Here is a 20,060-nt window from a genome sequence, read left to right on the forward strand (position 1 = left end):
CAAGGAACAGTCCTAACTTTTCCAACCTCTCTTCATAACTGAAGTCACTTATCCCCGGTATCATCCCAGTAAACCCTTTCTGCATCCTTTCTAAAGCCTTTAAGTTTTTCCTGAAGTGTAATGCCCAGAACTGATATTTTTGCTTTTATATTCTATGCCTTTATACATGTGTATATACATGGCATTTGATAAGGTGCCACATCAAAGGTTATTGCAGAAAAAAACTCATGGTGTAGGGGGTAACACATTGGCATGGATAGAAGATTGGCTAGCTAACAGGAAACAGAGTGTAGGCATAAACGGGTCATTTTCTGGTTGGCAAGATGTACGAGTGGTGTGCCACATGGATCTGTGCTGGGGCCTCAACTTTTTACAATTTATATAAATGACTTAAATGAAGGGACTGAAGGTATAGTTGCTTAATTTGCTGATGACACAGATAGGTAAGAAAGGAACTTGTGAAGAGGACATAAGGGGGCTACAAAGGGATAGAGATAGGTTAAGCAAGTGGGCAAAGAACTGGCAAATGGAGTATATAGTGGGAAAGTGAGAAATTGTCCACTGACAGGAAGAATAAAAAAGCATATTATCTAAATGGTGAGAGATTTCAGAGCTCGGAGATGGAGGGATCTGGGTGTCCTAGTGCACGAATTGCACAAGGTTAGTATGCAGGTACAGCACGTAATTAGAAAAGCTAATAGAATGTTATTGTTTATTGCGAGGGGAATTGAATACAAAAGTAAGGAGGTTATGCTTCAGCTATATAGGGCATTGGTGAGACCACATCTGGAGTAGTGATCTCCTTATTTAAGGAAGGATGTAAATGTGTTGCAGGCAGTACAGAGGAGGTTTACTAGACGGATGCCTGGAATGGGCGGGCTGTTTTATGAGGAAAGATTGGACAGGCTAGGCTTGTATCTGCTGGAATTTAGAAGAGTAAGAGGCGACTTGATTGAAACATACAAGATCCTGAGCAGTCTTGACAGGGTGGATGTGGAAAGGATGTTTCCCCTTGTGGGAGAATCTAGAACTAGGGGTCAGTGTTTAAAAATAAGGGGTCGCCCATTTAAAACAGAGATGAGGAGAATTTTTTTCTGAGGGTTGTGAGTCTTTGGAATCCTCTCCCTCAAAAGGCGATGGAAGCAGAGCCTTTGAATATTTTTAAGGCAGAGGTAGACAGATTCTTGATGAGCAAGGGGGTGGAAGGTTATCAGGGGTAGGTGGAAATGTGGAGTAATCAGTTCAGCCATGAACTTATTGAATGGTGGAGCAGGTTCAAAGGGCCAAATGGCCTACTCCTGCTCCTAATTCGTATGTTCGTATGTACACACACACATACATATCAAATAACCCAAAAGCTTTATTAACCACCTTATCAACTTGCCCTGCCACCTTTAGGGATTTGCATATATGGACACCAAGGTCTCTCTGCTCATCTACACTTTTCAAAATCGTGCCATTTATATCCTGTCTCTCCATATTAGTTCTCCTGCAGGCGGGAAACAGTGACCCTGTAGCTGTTCCCTTCGCACACCTGGAGAACTAGATCACACCTACATTTGTGCCAATCTGGGTCCTGCCAGTCAGCGTCGTCAAGAACTAATGGCTGACGGAGTAAACCCGACAAATCTGGAGTCGAGTCCCATTAGGTGGTCAGTGTTTCCCTCAAGTTAGCACCTTCCGGCAACTCCTGCAACCGAATAGGCCCCAGACGTGTAGGCTTTCGTCTTTCCTCTGGACACCTTCCTATGAGGTTGAGGATGGTGCAAATGCTAGGCAAGTCTGCACCTCCTAAAACCAGGTCTAGGCTACGCAGCAAACAAAGAAAGGTAACCCTTTGGCTTGGAAGCTGAAGAAACTCACCCTCTGGGTGAAAAAGTTTTTCCTCATCTCCCCTCTAATTTTTCTACCAATCACTTTAAATCTATGCCCTCTCATCACTGACCCCTCTGCTAAGGTGAATAGACCCTTCACCTCCACTCTATCCAGGCCCCTCAAAATCTTGTACATTTCAATCATATCGCTCCTCGACCGTCTCTGTTCCAAGGAGAACAACCCCAGCCTATCCAATCTTTCCTCATAGCTGCATTTTTCCAGTCCTGGCAACATCCTTGTAAATCTCCTCTGTACCCTCTCTAGTGCAATTACATCCCTTCTGTAATGAGGTGACCAGAAAGGCACACAGTACTCGAATTGTGGCCTTACCAATGTGTTATACAGTTCCAGCATAACCTCCCTGCTCTTGTATTCTATACCTCGGCTAATAAAGGAAAGGATTCCATATGCCTTCTTAACCACCTTATCAACCTGTCCTGCTACCTTCAGGGATCTGTGGACATTCACTCCAAGGTCCCTTACACTTCCTCTACAGTTCTCAGTATTTTCCCATTAATCGTGTATTCTTTAGCCTTGTTTGACCTCCCCAAACGCATCACATCACATTTCTCCAAATCTGAATTCCATTTGCCACTTTTCTGCCCATCTGACCAAACCATCAATATCTTCTTGCAGCCTACAGCTATCCTCCTCACTATCTACCACACGGCCAATTTTTGTGTCATCTGCAAATTTCTTGATCATGCCCCCTACATTTATGTCCAAATCGTTAATATATACCACAAAAAGCAGGGGACCCAGTACTGAGCCCTGCGAAATGCCACTGGAAACAGCCCTCCAGTCGCTAAAACACCTGTCAACAATTACCCTTTGTTTCCTGCCACTGAGCCAATTTTGTATCCACCTTGCTGCATTTCCCTGGATCCCATGGATTTTATTTTTTTAACCAGTCTGCCATGTGGGACCTTGTCAAAAGCCTTGCTAAAATCCATGTAGACCACATCAACTGCACTACCCTCAGCTATCTTCCTTGTTACTTCTTTAAAATATTCGATCAAGTTGGTCAAACAAGATCTCCCCTTAACAAATCTATGCTGACTATCCTTATTAACCTATGCCTTTCTGAGTGACAATTTATCCTGTCTCTCAGAATAGATTCCAATAATTTGCCCACTACTGAGGTTAGACTGACTAGCCTGTAGTTATTCAGTCTATCCGTCGTTCCCTTTCTAAACAGAGGTACAATGTTAGCAATTCTCCAATCCTCCGGCACCACACCTGTATCCAGTGAGGACTGGAAAATGATGGTCAGACCCTCTGCTCGTTCCTCTCTCGCTTCGTTTAACAGCCTATGTTAAGGCAGCTGCTTATCTGGATGCAACTGTTTCCTTGGATTGATATCTGTCCAGCTTCAAGTTTTACTCAGTTAACTTCGACGGTTTTATTATTAGTGTATTCACCCAAATTTTCAATGTAGCTACAACTGCAATTCCCAATAGTGTTGTCCAAGGAATAGTACACCTTTTATGTTTCCATCAGTACATCAACACTTAAAAAGTGGTAGATTCACTTCACACTTTAATATCTCAAAAATACAATCCCTGCCATGAAGTACTATCACTCCCTATAACTTGGCTTTGTCAACACTTGCCTTTTCTATACTTGTATAGATTTTGACCATAATCAAGATACATGCACGCATTCTGCCCTAAAGTAACACATCCCCTTTTGCATAAAGTCAATCGTGTTCCAATGAAGACTCTCCCATCAGGAGTTTATCTGGAAGTGGCTGAGCTGCACAGATTGGAATCTAGCAATTTCCCATTCTCAGTTTGTGCTGAGTGAGCTGACCTCATTCAGGGTGGTGGCAGGGGTGCTAGTGTGTTGGGTGGGAGTGGGGAAGATAGGAGAGAGAAAAATTCAGGGCTCCTGTTTATGACTGTTATGCAGATCTCAATGTCAGCTGAGGACACAATTGGGCAAATTGTGATGCACCCTACAGTTAAGTATCTTGGCAATCCTCACAAATGAACAAAGGCACCTGACAGAGGTACTGAAGAGTATTTTTGAAACAATACTTCAAAAGATTCAACACACTGAGGAGAGGGGAGACACAAATTTGGAAGAAGTGTAACAAGCAAAAAAAATGTGCATTTCACAAACTATCTAAACAAGTTAATCACGTAATCAACATGTGCATTAAGAACAGTTTCACTTTAACTACAGAAATAAGACACAAATTTTAAAAGAATTTTCAACAAATTTAAAGTTTTGCACGTCATTCTTCACTTCATGTAACATTACAAGAAACGAATAGCTATCGATCAACCAGAAACTCAAGTTTTCAAGTGATCACATGACACTGCCAAAAAAAGAAGCAAAATCAGAATAAATTGGGATTGCCAACTCTGAATGGAAGTATTCTTGGAGGTTTCATCACATGTCCTCCCACCTCAACCACCCCACCCAGTCTAAATACTGAACGTTTTAGAAGATTTAAGTAAAGCCTTTTCTGGTAATTTACAGGGCACTATCTTTTCCTCATATTCTGTATGTACATGTTCCAATTTTGGAACGGTAGAGTTTTCAAAGTGTGCATGTGTCTGCTTCCACCTGGTAACCTCGTTCCATTTTAATCCAAATACACCAGAACACTAACCAAAAAGTGTAATATTCTTGTGATATAATATTACATTAGCCAATGTTGTAATATTCCCAGAATAGAAAAGGAAAATATAGTAAAAACATTCTTAATACCTCTAAGGCCTTCATGTAAACTCCAACATCAAGTTTCATCGCATCGGTTTCCTTATAATATCGCCTAGAGTATGGAAACATGAAGATATGTAAACATAATTAGACTCAAAAAATATATACAGGTCCCTTTTGCAAGACAGTCTTTTGTGGTAAACGGATCCAAGCCAAATGGTGAAGAATGAAGCTAGATGTAGATCCTTTTCTTGATATTTTCTTGGTTTATTCACAGAATGCTGCATTACATATCTCTGCCTCCTCCTGTGTCCCAGCAGGCTCTCTTTATATCCGCTCTGAGTCCTTAATTAAACAATGCCCTTCCCCTGTGTATCTTTGACAAGACAATGAACCTACCATTAACAGAGTCCCCTTTCTTTAAACAAAAACTTTAAAACATATTTAAATAATTACAAGGCAAAAAAAAAGGTTTTCGATATTTCTTACAACTCATCATAATACAAGGTGTCCATCTTCCAACAATTTCTTGGAGCAAGCGTTCCTCTTTGTAAAACAGTCCAATAATTGGTGACTTGTGTCGAACCATTTTATCTTGGAGATTTCTTTTCTCTCCAACATTTCCTTTATAATAGCAACGTCAATCCTTAACCTTTTCTCAGTGACACTCTTTGTCAAATAAACATTATCCCATAGACAACGGTTATCCACATAGCATTCAATGGCCAAACTTTTCTCAGAATGCCCCTTGTAGAGGATTTCCTTGAAAATGTTAGATAAGTAAAATCCCATATCTATCGCTTCTACTAGCACCAGTGTTTCTGCAGCTAGGGTACTTTTAACTACCCTTTTTATTTTCTTGGCTTCCCGGGTCAAAGACAACACTTTCCATTTTTCCCTATCAAGAATATGATAAATCCAACTGTACTTGAATATCCATCCAGAAGATTGGCATGAGAAGCATCACTAAAAAAGACTAATTGCATGTCTTTCAGATCAATAAAGGCTGGAAACTTTGGTATGCATTTCTCCAAATTTAATTTCTTTAATGTTTTATTTGCCCTCAAAATCTCAATTATAGCGTGTTCCATCATAGTACTAAGTTCCAATACGTCATAACTGGCATCAGGTCTTGTCTGAGTACATGACCAGTTTAACTGCCCGATCAAGCTTCTTAACTGCTCGGTTTCTTCTTTGGATGCAAGATCATCTTTCTGAGACGACCTAGCCCGATTTATCAGGATACGATCAACACTTTCTAGTCATGATTGTTGATTCAAGGTTATTCCCGACCTATTCTGATTAATGTCTAACCCTGTGTAGTTAAAGGCCCCCGAAGCCTGACTTCCAATATTAAATTCCCCTTTTAACTCATCTATAACCAATTGCTCAAATTCCGCAGAACATCCCCATAGAAAATCATCGACATGCATCATAAAGAGGCCTGTGAGTTTCTCTTTGTGATACCAGTAGATCTGGAAATTGCTGGATTTGCTTTCAGCTGAATACAGCCTACTTTCAGCAAGACATACCTAACCGAGAAATACCACATTCTTGACATATCATTCAATCCATAAACACATTTGTTTAATTTCCACAGCTTTCCTTCTACATCATTCGCTTCTTTAGGTGGTTTCAAAAACACTTCACTTTGACATTTTTCACCCTGCAAAAATTCGACTTTTCTATTGATCGACCTACATTTCAACGAGTATGTGGCTAGAAGAGCTAAGAATATTTTCAAGATCACTTTGCCTGCTGTGGGGCAGGCCACTTTAACATCTTGATCGCCAAGTCTCTCTTCGAAACCCTGAGCCAGACGTCTTGCTTTTGCCACATGTCCCATCTGGGAGTACCTTTTCCGTGCATACACATTTGTGTGATAAGGCTGGCTGTCCCCTATCTTGCACTTCAGAATAGACAACAAATTCCTTCCAACTTTCCAACTCTCTCTGTTTTGCCTCATTAATTTTTCTTCTAATTTGTTTGCAGCCAATATAACTTCCTGATCATAAGTAATGTTCCTAGATCGTTCTGCAGTCCTTGTTCCATTGCATCGTCTAGTGAGGCTTTGGCCTCTACTTGCCCTCATCTCTTTCCGGACTACTGCCACAGAATCTCTCTCTCCCAGGATTACAGGTTCTGTTGCCAGCATGTGATCATTTCCTAGTGCCAGAGTCACTTCCAAACCCACTATCGGGGCTCGCACTGAGTTTTTTGCTTTCCACCATTTCACCTCATTTCGCCAGGATATAGATCGTGTCCATAATCTTGAACATTTAGCCAATGTTTGAATTTGCCGGTGGCTTTCTCTGCTCTCCCTACAATGGTTGCATCCCTCCATTCAGTGGACCCTTCTGGTATGTATGTTACCCTAGTACTGGCTTTAGGCAGTTGTCCATTAGGGAGAAATAGCCCTATCCTGTGCACCAATATCACTTCGTCTATTGTCATCCAGCCCTTTTCTACCGTACTCAGTTCCTCATAGCTGTCAAACAAATGAGTACGTGAAGTACAGGGTGCCTCATCACTTTCTACTAATTGCTCAGATTCTGCCAGTTTATAATCAATCCTGATTAACCTAGAAGAATACAGCCTAAGAGTTTGCCATATTGAAGAATCACAGGCCGGAATTTTAAGGTGGGCGGACGGGAGCCCGCCGCAGACGTAAAAGCCGGTGGCGAACCCGCTTCCGCCTTGCCTGGGGATCCATTCCGTATTTTACGGGTCCCCAGGCTTTAATTGTGCAGAGGTGGGACTTCCACCCGCTTGAAGGAGGAAGTCCCGCCTCATTGAGCTGCCGGCCAATCAGCGGGCTGCAGCTCTTAGTCCCAGTAGCGCCACCGGGAGCTGTGGCCACTGCGGGTGGAAAAGAGAAGTGGGGGCGTTGGGATAGCCGGGGAGGCCTGATAATCCAGGGTCCCCCCCCCACCGTCCCCTGGGATGATCGGCAGCCGCCTGGTATGTCCAGGCAGCTTTTCCTGGCTGCAAGACGCCCGCTTGCCACACATAAAATCTGCACGGAGGCAGGTGAAGGCCCTTAAGTGGCCATTTAAGGGCCTTGATTGGTCTGGGGTGGGCAGGCTGTTCCCCCGCAACACCCCCCACCCCCTCCACGTAAAAGGGCAGCGGAGGCGGGATCGGGTTGGGAAAGACACTAGGAGCCTCCCGCTCCATTGTATGCCACCCCCACCCCCCCACCACCATCCCGCTCGTTGGGATAGCGTAAAATCCCAGCAATTGTCTTTCCATCACACCCCATCACTTTACTCGGACCTTTCCACTCTTTCTGATCCTCTTTTACAGTACACTAAATCCCCAGGATTAAAGTTTATCTCTGACAGTCTTATGCGCTGCCATAAGGCTTGCCAAATTTTCTCAGACTTCTGCCTTGATGAATGCCCTTTTCCCTGCATGTAGAGCATTCAAGTGTGCAGAAAAGGTGGAACTAATTGTAGTCCCTAAGGCCGGGGGTGGAAGGGAAGGGGAGGGGAGGGTGTGGAGGGGTGATCACACAGCACAGAAGGTATTTTGGGATTCCTCCCAAAGAATAACTGATGCGAATGATAGCCCCCAACCATTTGAAGTAAATTCTTTGCAAGGACTGCCCATGCCAGGGCAGATGTTAGCTTGCAACTTGGTTGGTCAGCTAAGATTTTATGAAGCATCTCATCAATCACCGCATGATTTCTTTTACACAGAGTCCTTTACTAAAAGGACTTTCAGCTGCAGTGTCCATCACTACAATGTTCATATTTTCCACACATTTCTAAACTGGTCATTGGCAAATTCCACCCCCCTCCCCCACCCCCCGCCATTGTCAGTCAGGAATTTTGCTGGTGCCCCCAATCCAGCCCTATCCATTTTTCCATGATTTTATCTACAATCACTCTTTTGTCTTTACCATATTTTATGTAGAAAGACTGAATCCTGCTTCGATGTCTATGAATTTCAAAATAAAAATGTGTCTGTCCTTGTCCCACACTTTAAATCCATAGCTACTACTTCATTATAGTCTTGTGCTAATGGGAGGCTTACAACAGGCCATGATGGTATCCTCCAATACTTTTTACAAATATCACATTTTCACTAATCTCTCCAATAATCTTTGTGTAATCATTATCAACCACTCCTGCATTTAGTAGGATTTTTAATCTGTGCCAAGAGCGATGAGCATATTGTTAATGTAACTTTAAGCCAATTTGCTTTTTTTCCTCTCAAATTCCTATCACCTGATGCCATTTACACTGAGTTAACATTCTTGTTCGAGATGCTAGGTTTTGGTAAAGCGATACAATAATGTCCTGATTGGAAAGTCAGTAGATTTGCAATTTACCCAAAGACAATTGCTTTATCATGTTCCATGTCCAATTTCATTTGTACCTTCTTTATAGAAGGCTTGCTCAGCAGCAAGGGTATCTCACCAGATACCACATCTGTACTAATAAATTGGCTTCCTCCTTCTATTCTGAATGAAATCACCACTCTTTTCAGTGGCGTTAATGTGTTGTCATCATGAACCAGAAGTAGAACTTTCATATTTCCTGACCTTACTACTGAGTGAATCTAAATAACATTTCAACCAATCTGTTCCAAATACTGTGCATGTGCAAACACTGTCCAACACAGCACAATTAAATGAATCCACAACGGGTACACTCATTACTGGACTAAAGCTTCTTGTGATCAGTATACCTCCCTCAGACTGATCAATAATCATCAACTTCCAGTTCCAAAACTTCCATGTCATGTGTCACCTCAAAAACCCTGTCATTCCATTTTGGACAATTTACCACATAATGATATTTGGAATCACATCTGAAACACCTGTTAATAATTCCACAGGCATTCCTGGAGTTCATTCAGTGGTTATTGTTACTTTATTCTTTCATCTACCAGATCTGCCAAAAATGTCTCCATCCTCATTTCTTTTGTCTGTGATTCTTCTGCTGTATTGATGTCAGAGCCCCATATCTGAATGATCTCGAAATGCCGTGACCATCGAGTCCTCCATTTTCTGTGACACCCCCAAATGTCCCATTTGTGCCATAAAGGCTGCTGGAAATGACTGCTTTCCCAGGAATTTTTTTTTTTTAAAGCATCAGACACCTGATCCAAAAGCATGTCTCTTTTTGAGAATCTAACTCCAGTTAAGACCAGGAGACTATCCATGTGCGACACTTTAGCACAATCCAACAATTCGAAAGCAAGTGCTGAACAAGGAATTTCCAAATAGAATTTCTGAAATCTTCTATATAGTGTTAAAGTCCATAATTATATTCCACTATGGAATAATCATCCATCTTTCTAAATTTATCAAAATCTGACCATGCCTTATATGCATTTAATAACAGATCATCTTTCTTTTATCCATTATTTATGGATAAATTTTATCCATAAAGCTTATGTGATGAAAATCACACATGCCAAATGGAAATGGAGAATTTCTTAATGGGCATTACAAATAACTTTTAAAAAGCAGAACAGAACAGCTAAAGATGGCCATGCACATCTTTGCATAGGAGAATACAAAGGCCAGCTGGGAGACAGAGGTCTAGCACGAGCATTAGGGGTGCGCTCTGATTCAATTATCTAGAATGGATTTTGTCAATCATGGCAATCAAAAGCCATCAACACCCTTTGACTTTGAAAAAGCCAAACCCCCCCTACCAAGTATGTCTGAAAAACTTTGAATTTCAAAAGAAACCTTCTAGAAACTTTTGCTTTCAAACAACGAGGTGATCACATGACATGCCCGCTGGAGTAACACTGATTTTTTGAATGGTGCCTAAGAAAGGAGAAAGACTGTAACTGAATTCCAAGAAGAAAGCACCTCTCTCTGTATCTCCCTCTCCAGCAAAGTCCCAGAGGAACCTCAGAGGCAGCTGCTAAGCCTCAAGACTACAGAACCTTACAGACAGACAGCAACCAAGACGATGGATAAAGCCTCTCTTTGGCCTTCTGGAACCAGAGAAGCAAGCCTGAATTGTGCATGTGGCCCCAGTAAAGACTTCAAGACTTTAACTTCAGCTAAGGACATTGAAACTCAGTACTTGAATTCCATTTATTACAGAGTTTATTTCAACCTCCCAACTCTTTCTTCCCCTCTGTATCTATTTGTGTGTGTGCCTCTCGTATGAATGGGAGCATGGATGCGTCACGTATTTTAGTAATTTTAACTGGTTTAGAGTGTTAATGTTAAGAAACTTACATCTTTCTTATTTAAACTCAAGAAAACCTGTCCGATTGGTTCATTTGCAAGTGTATATTCGAGTAACAGGAGAAAGTGCTCACTGAGGTGGTAAGGTTAAAAAGATAAACCCTGTTGTGGTCAAACCAGAGAAGGGGCGAAAGGGGAGCCCGAGACCCTTTCCTCATCTGGTTTTATCACTTAATAGAAGCTCCAAACCTTCCTCAGTGTCCAATTAACGGGCCTCTAGCTCACAAATATCTTGCTTTTAGGAAGTGACAGTGCCAAGGCTATACTTTTTTTTCTCTTCAGTAAGGATGTAACCCATATCCACATATCTAATTCATTTTTCCATTGATCATAAGATTCAGAGAACGTCGGTGGGAAATCATACCCTGACACTTTACACTTAATTTCAGCCATTCTTCTCAAAAATAACTCAGATTACAACCTTCTGTCTGAAAAATTTTTTAAATTTCCAATCTTCACCTTTACACAACTATCCTCCACTACCATGATAAATGGATCCAAGCCAAATGGTGAAGAATGAAGCTAGACACAGATCCTTTTCTTTCACAGAATGCAGTATTACATATCTCTGCCTCTTCCCCCATGTCCCAGAGGCTCTCTTTATATCCGCTGAGTCATTAATTAAACAATTCACCTGTATATCTTTAACAATATAATTAACCCACCATTAACATTTTGGAGGCATACAGAAAGCTTGGCTATAGGATTCAGCATATTAGAGAGGACATCTTGCGTAGTTTCTCCATTAATAAAGAAACTGAGTAATAGGTTACAGCCACAATTGTAATAATTAGATAGTAAGCACTATAGCGAGGAATTAACATACCTCTATCTTACAAATCTCATTGAAGAGGTTTTGATGCAGAAAAATAATTCCTTCTAATGCAGAGAAGTGTGACGTGATACATTTTGGTAGGAAGAATGAAAGGAGACAATATAAAAAATAAAGGGTACAAATCTAAAGGAAGTGCAGGAGCAGAGCGACCTGGGGGTTCATATGAACAAGTCATTGCAGGTGGCAGGGAGGTTGAGAAAGTGGTTAAACAGGCATATGAGATCCCAGGCTTTATAAACAGAGCCATAGGGTACAAAAGCAAGGAAGTTATGATGAACCTTTATAAAACACTGGTTCAGCCACAACTGGAATATTGTGTCCAATTCTGGGCACCGTTCTTTGGGAAGGATGTGAAGGCCTTAGAAAGGGTGCAGAAAAGATTTACAAGAATGGGTCCAGAGATGAGAGACTTCAGTTATATGGCTAGGATGGAGAAGCTGGGGTTATTCTCCTTGGAGAAGATTGAGAGGAGATTTGATAGAGGTGTTCAAATCATGAGGGGTCTAGAGAGAGCAGATAGAGAGAAACTCTTCCCATTGTCAGATGGGTAAAGAACCAGAGGGCACAGATTTAAGATGACTGGCAAAAGAACCATTGGTGACATGAGAAAAACTTTTCACATCGTATATGGTTAGGATCTGGAATGCACTGCCTGAGAGTGTGGTGGAGGCAGATTCAACTGTGGCTTTCAAAAGGGAATTGGATAATTATCTGAAGAGAAAACAAAAATGCACCATTACGGGGAAGGGGCAGGTGAGTGGGGCTAACTGAGCTGCTCTTGCTGGGAGCCGGTACTGACATGGTGGGCCGAATGGCCTTCTTTGTGCTCTAACTATACCAGGATGCTATCTTTCAGCTCTAAAAGGGAGCTAGCCTCAGCTGAGACACAATGGGCTATATGGCCTCCTCCTATGTGTTAGTACATGCACATTAGAAAAGGGGATCAAAACATTCCATTGCCAATATGAAAAGTAAAAGACATTGTTCTGTGAAGTCTTTCAAAGTAACCCTGCAGTGGAGATAAAAAATGTGAGGAAAATCTCTAGATTAATGGAGAGGGGATAAAATATTAAATGCCTCTCAATCTATTGCAAGCTAAAATAAACTTTGAAAAAATAATTCATATTGTTCTCTCACTTAAATATAACTCACTTTCAATCGAGCAGATAATGTCAGCTGAGTGACAGAATTATTGAGCAAATCATTTTTGAGAACTATTTCTGCTCCATGCCAGATGGACTGCATTAAGATCGCCGACAGCAGATGAGAAATGCGCAACATGGTCGGACGTGGTTTTATGGTTTATCTTTCTGCCATTTTCAATTATCCATCAAAGCCTCTCTCTCAAATGACCACTTGACCTCTGCTTGAGCAACCATTAACCTTCCATAGGCTAGGGTAAGCAGCTTAATTTTCTGACAATGGCATGACCAGAGAAATTACACTGCCAATTCCACATCCCATCTAAAATAGATGCTGAATGTAAATCAATACATTTAGAGGAGTCTCCTTGAGTAATTCTGTCATGCTGGAATAACTTTTAACTTCTCACTTACTGACTAAAGTATAGATCTGCCTTGCCAATTTGGACTTCATTCTGGAGTCACATTGTATATTTTAATCATTCTAAATGTATACTGTATCCATGTGTGCGCAAACATTACTTCTCTACCAACTGATTTTTAAAGTGGGTGATTATGTTTGTGCCCAAGATAATGGAATTTTGAATTATGCATTTTATAAATACTTCCTACAATGGAATATTTTTGTGGGCAACAGTCCACCCCTTCTTGTAATTTTTCTCCCTTTTTAATCAAGGAACAAACTTGGCTCAACAACTTGCTGCTGACTAGGTAGACATTTTTTTTTCCTCCTTTCCTTCCCCCCTTCTATTTATCAGTCTCTATGATATTGCCTTCCTATTGAAAGGAGCAATGTTTAAACAATGGTGGCATTTCCCCATGTCAAAACCAGAACTTTATCCCAAATTTTACAATCTCATGCAGTTTCCATAGGTTCACCCACAGTTTTCACAATCCTTAATCCAGTCCCCCTGGCAGAACATGCAAGGGTTTATTACACCACAGCATTAACAATGACCTCGTAACAGAGATATTTTACAGAAGTTGCACACCATGCACTTCAGTCCACCCCAAAAAGTGGCAAACTAAATAATTCCGACTAAAACTAATGATTAAAAAACAAAAGCAAGTAAGTGCATACAGAGGTTATGAAGATCAAAACATGGGTCTATCTCTGCCCTGCAGAGTTTCATTTCATTATTATGACGTGCGAACAGATGATTGCTACAAGGAAACTTGTAAAGGTTGTGGCTTCAAGTCCCACTCCAGGACTCGAGCACAAAAATCAAGGCTGACACTCCAGCATAGCAGTGAGGGAGTGCTGCGCCATCAGAGGTGCCGTCTTTCGGATGACGTTAAACCGAGGCCTGTCTGCCCTTTCAGGTGCACGTAAAAGATCCCATGGCACTGAAGGGGGAGAAAAAGACTAGGACCAGTGAACAAAGGAGAAGGTCTGATGAACCACAAGCTGTTCGAGTGATTGGAACCAGACAAGGTTTTATGTGTACATGCCTTAGGGTGAACAAAGGAGAAGGCCTGATGCTGTCAGGAGTGACAAAAACCAGACAACTCTCTAAGTTTCATGTGTACGTGCCTGGCTAATGATTGGATAGTATAATGTATACGTGCTTAGAATGTAATAGGGTAACCTAGATATGTACAAGTAGACATAATTGGATAGGGATAAGAAGTGTAACTGATTGACTGGTAAATGCAAACGAGCTGTTATCTGTAAAATGGTATAAGAATGATGCTTTGTAACCACTCGGGGAGTTCGTACGCCATCTTGCATGGGTACGGTCTCCCCTGCATATGCTTGCAATAAACCGGTAAACAAAGGAGCTTGAGTCTCATGTGGTCTATCGTGGAATCGGAGGGTGATTGAACTCTCTTTCAGCACTCTTTCAAAGAGGAGGGGAGCTATCCCCAGTGCCCTGGGTCAATATCTATCCCTCAATCAACATCACAAAAGCACATTATCTGGTCATTATCACATTGCTGTCTGTGGGAGCTTGCTGTGTGCAAATTGGCTGCCATGTTTCCTACATTACAAGAGTGACTACACTACAAAAGTACTTCATTGGCTGTAAAGCAATTTGGGATGTCCGGTGGTCGTGAAAGATGCTATATAAATGCAACTTTTTTTTTAAAACTGCAAAATATAGACTGCCAGAGACATAAAACACTGTTCTACACAGGGATTTTCATCTCAGAACAAAGAAAAATTATTAATTTTACCTCAGTGTTGTAAACAACAGAGCCTCCCCCCGCCCTGCCATCTGATTATAGATCACTCTGATGTTTTCCCATGGACAATCACTTAAACCAATAACTTGGCACTGATCAGCAACTGCAACCAAGGATTTAATATTTCAAAGACCTGAAGAAATTGCAGATGCAATTAATATGAATTGCTGCAGACTTCATATTCCCATATAGAGAAATGACAATTTACACAACTGGCATCAGGCAGATATTGATATGTTCTGGTTGGTGCATTGCGAATGGCAGGGGTGATTCATATTAAGTGTTCTTAGATGTGCTGCTCTGAGCTCTGGCAGCTCAGGGCACCAATGGTTGATACGACTCCTGCTCTTTGCCCTCTTCATGCTGCTTTTCCTCCTTCTCCACTTATGCTGCCCATGTGGTGGTAAAGGACTGGTCCTTCAGCTTTACAAAGTTATGCAGAATGCAGCACAACAAACAAGTACCAGGGCTTAAACAGTTAAATTATGAAGATAGGTTGTATAAATTGGACTGGTATTCCCTTGCATTTAGAAGCCTGAGGTGGTAATCTAACAGAGGTTTTAAAAAGGTTTAAGGGATTTGATAAGGTAGATACAGAGAATGCATTTCCTCTGGTGGGGGAATCCTGAAAAGGGGCATAACTGTAAACTTAGAGCTCAGTCATTTAGGAGTAAAATCAGGAAACACTTTTCCCCCAAAGGGCAATGGAAATAAGAATTCCGCTCCCCCGAAAAGGCGGAGGATACTGAGCCCTTTGAAATTTTCAAGACTGAGATCAATCAATTTTTGTTAAGCAAGGGTAACAAAGGGTTTAAAGCAAAGGTGGGCCAACTGGAAACAGTGACAGGTAACTGTAAAGCTCCTCCCTAACAGTCAAGGCAGTGACAGCGTTGCTCGAGCACACTGGCTGTCTGCTTGAATATATTTCTGGTGGAATTATGGCTCCCTCGCAGGCCACCTCTGTGGCTGGGCCTGGGTTCTTGACAGGAGTCATAAGCCACGTCTGGAAGGGAATATCTTTTGTTGACCAGAAGCCAGTTTTTGACTTGGCCAACTAGTTAAAATAAAAGCAGCACAAAGTACTGGCACAGGATGAATGCGTCATGACTGCTGCCAGGAAGCCAGGCAGAGACCAGTGATGCTTGTGGTCCCAAACACGCTGGACCATTGAAGGAGTAGAATCTTTTTCTATTGAGAAAGATGCCTGGATAGTGATGGCGAGCATGCAAGGCATTGTGAGTTCAGTCTTTGGCCTTTTACACCCTGGGGACATCTGCAATGTGCGAAAAGTCTAATGCTCTCGTCCTACGTCACTCTGTCCTTTGGGAAAGTGCTGTAGCTGTTCCTTTGGGCACAGCCAGCCTCGGTAATTTCACTGATACAGGTATGAACAGCATATGGAGAGATAACAGTGTGGGAGGAGTCCATTCCTTAAAGGTTAAAGGCCACAATGATCTCGGCAGCCACAGGCAGTGCTGTCCATGCCCTTGCTGGAGGCTCCATTGTGGCTGCGGGAGGTAACTTAGCTCAGTGACAGCCTCTTTAGCAAAGTGAAGGAGCCGGACACATTGGTCCTCGGTGAAGGCCGGTTAGGAAGGTGCTCCCTGAAGATCTGCCTTTTATGCAGTACCCTCTTCCTCCCTAGAAGGAAGGAACAGAGTCATTACAGAAAGCGGGATGGGAAGGAATATAAATAACCAGGGAGTTGGTGCATTTATAATAAAGTCATTTGTGGCTCAGAAGGAGGCCATTCGGCCCATCGAGTCCATGCCGGCTCTCCACGGAGCTATGCTGTCAGTCCCACTCCCTGGCTCGATCCCTGTAGCCCTTCAAGTCTATTTCTCTCAGGTGGCCAGCCAACTTCCTCTTGAAGTCATTGATCTTCTTCACTTACAGAACTGGCTCAGCCACAGAAGACAGAGAGTATCAGTGGATGGGTGTTTTTCTGAATGGAGGGATGTGACTAGTGGTGTTCCGCAGGGATCAGTGCTGGGACCTTTGCTGTTTGTAGTATATATAAATGATTTGGAGGAAAATGTAGCTGGTCTGATTAGTAAGTTTGCGGACGACACAAAGGTTGGTGGAGTTGCGGATAATGATGAGGATTGTCAGAGGATACAGCAGGATATAGATCAGTTGGAGACTTGGGCGGAGAAATGGCAGATGGAGTTTAATCTGGACAAATGTGAGGTAATGCATTTTGGAAGGTCTAATGCAGGTGGGAGGTATACAGTAAATGGCAGAACCCTTAGGAGTATTGACAGGCAGAGCGATCTGGGCGTACAGGTCCACAGGTCACTGAAAGTGGCAACGCAGATGGATAAGGTAGTCAAGAAGGCATACGGCATGCTTGCCTTCATCGGTCAGGGCATAGAGTATAAAAATTGGCAAGTCATGTTGCAGCTGTACAGAACCTTAGTTTGGCCACACTTAGAATATTGCATGCAATTCTGGTCGCCACACTACCAGAAGGACGTGGAGGCTTTGGAGAGGGTACAGAGGAGGTTTACCAGGATGTTACCTGGTTTGGAGGGCATTAGCTATGAGGAGAGGTTAGATAAACTCGGATTGTTTTCACTGGAACGATGGAGGTGGAGGGGCGACATGATAGAGGTTTACAAAGTTTTGAGCGGCATGGACAGAGTGGATAGTCAGAAGCTTTTTCCCAGGGTGGAAGAGTCAGTTACTAGGGGACATAGGTTTAAGGTGCGAGGGGCAAAGTTTAGAGGGGATGGGCGAGGCAAGTTTTTTTTTTACACAGAGGGTGGTGAGTGCCTGGAACTTGCTGCCAGGGGAGGTGGTGGAAGCAGATACGATAGCGACGTTTAAGAGACATCTTGACAAATATATGAATAGGAATGGAATAGAGGGATATGGGCCCCGGAAGTGCAGAAGGTGTTAGTTTAGGCAGGCATCAAGATCGGCGCAGGCTTGAAGGGCCGAATGGCCTGTTCCTGTGCTGTACTGTTCTTTGTTCTTTGTTCCACCACCCTAGTGGGCAGCAAGTTCCAGGTCATTACCACCCAGTGTAAAAAAAGTGCTTCCTCATATTCCCCCTGCATCTTTTGCCCAAAACCTTCAACCTTTGTTCCCTAGTCCTTGTACCATTAGTTAATCGGAACAGTTTTTCCTTGTCTAACTTACCTAAGTCTGTCATAATCTTGTACACTTCTATTAAATCTCCCTTCAATCTCCATTCTTCTAAAGGAGAACAAACCCAGCTTTTCCAACCTAACCTTGTAATTAAAATCCTCCATCCCTGGAACCATTCTTGTAAATCTCCTCTGCACCCTCTCAAGGGCCCTCACATCCTTCCTGAAGTGTGGTGACCAGAATTGGATGCAATACTCCAGTCGGGGCCTAACCAGAGCTTTATAGGAGGTTCAGCATAATCTCCCTACTTTTGTACTCAATGCCCCTATTTATGAAGCCCAAGATCCCATATGCTTAACTAACCACTCTCTCAATACGTCCTGCCACCTTCAAAGATCTATGCAGATGCACCCCCAGGTCCCTCTGTTCCTGCACACTCTTTAGAACTGTGCCATTGAGTATATAGTGCCTCTGCCAAAATGCATGATCTCACACTTGTCAGTATTAAATTCCATCTGCATCTCTCTGCCCATTCTGCTAGCCTATATCCTGTTGCAGGCGGTTCATATCATCCTCACTGTTTGCCATACCTACACGTTTGGTGTAGTCGGCAAATTTTGAGACTCGACTCTGTATTCCAAGATCCAAGTCATTTATATATAGCAAATAAAGCAGTGGTCCCAGCACTGACCCTTGGGGAACACCACTGTCTACCATCCTCCAGGCTCCAGTCTAAAAAGCAACAATTTACTCCGACTTGCTGTTTTCTGTCCTTAAGCCAATTTTATATCCAATTGGACATGGACCCTCCTATTACATGAGTTCCAATTTTGATAACCAGCCATTTATGTGGTACCTTATTAAATGCTTTCTTCAAATTCATAAAATTCAATTAGATTAGTCAAGCATGATTTGCCTTTTACAAATCCATGCTGGCTATCCTTAATTAACTCAAACCTCTCTAAATGTCTGTTGATATTTTCCCTGATTATAGTTTCTAAAAAATTACCCACCACTGATGTTAAACGAATTGGCCTTTATGAACATAGGAGCAGGAGTAGGCCATTCAGCCCATCGAACCTGCCCCGCCATTCAATACGATCATGGCTGATCATCCACTTCAATGCCTTTTTCCTCACACTATCCCCATATCCCTTTATGTAATTGGTATTGAGAAATCTGTCAATCTCTGCTTTAAACATGCTCAATGACTGAGCTTCCACAGCCCTCTGGGATAAAGAATTCCAAAGATTCACAACCCACGGAGTAAAGAAATTTCTCCTCATCTCTGTCCTAAGTGGATTCCCCCTTATTTTGAAATTATGTCCCCTGGTTCTAGACTCCCCAAACAGGGGAAACATCTTAACTGCATCTACCCTGTCTATCCCTTTAAGTATTTTGTAGGTTTCAATGAGATCACCTATCATTCTTCGAAACTCCAGAGAATATAGGCCGAGTTTCCCCAATCTGTCTTCATAGGACAATCCCGCCATCCCGGGAACAAGTCTTGTGAACCTTCGATGCACTCCCTCTATGGCAATAATATCCTTCCTAAGGTAAGGGGACCAAAACTGCACACAGTGCTCCAAGTGCTGTCTAACCAAGGTTCTATACATTTGAAGCAAGACTTCACTACTCCTGTACTCAAATCCTCTTGCAATAAAGGCTAACATACCATTGTACCTGCATGTTGGCTTTCAGTGATTTATTGACAAGGCCACCAGGGTCCCTTTGTACAATCTCTTACCATTTAAGAAATACTCTGCACATCTATTCCTCCTACCAAAGTGGATAATCTCACATTTTTCCACATTATATTCCATCTGCCACGTTCTTGCCCACTCACTAAGTCTTTCCAAATCCCCTTGAAGCCACTTTGCATCTTCCTCACAACACACATTCCCACCTCATTCAAATCATTGATATATATTGTGAACAGCTTGGGCCCAAGCACTGATCCCTGTGGTACCCCAATAGTCACAGCCTGCCAGCGCGAGAAAGACCAGTTTATTCCTACCCTCTGCTTTCTGCCAGTTAA

General features: G+C 42.4%; 1 protein-coding gene across 3 annotated transcripts in view; it reads right to left on the reverse strand.

Annotated features, from left to right (window-relative positions):
- Positions 1-20,060, reverse strand: part of lhpp (phospholysine phosphohistidine inorganic pyrophosphate phosphatase) — a 150,276-nt gene that overhangs the window by 99,581 nt on the left and 30,635 nt on the right. For all 3 annotated transcript variants that reach the window (XM_068052802.1, XM_068052801.1, XM_068052803.1), the window contains exon 4: positions 4,594-4,657. In XM_068052802.1, coding sequence (XP_067908903.1) covers positions 4,594-4,657 — 64 coding nt within the window. The remainder of the gene's footprint in view (positions 1-4,593; positions 4,658-20,060) is intronic.

This window comes from Heterodontus francisci, chromosome 20, assembly GCF_036365525.1.
Source record: "Heterodontus francisci isolate sHetFra1 chromosome 20, sHetFra1.hap1, whole genome shotgun sequence".
NCBI classification, from domain to species: Eukaryota; Metazoa; Chordata; class Chondrichthyes; order Heterodontiformes; family Heterodontidae; genus Heterodontus; species Heterodontus francisci.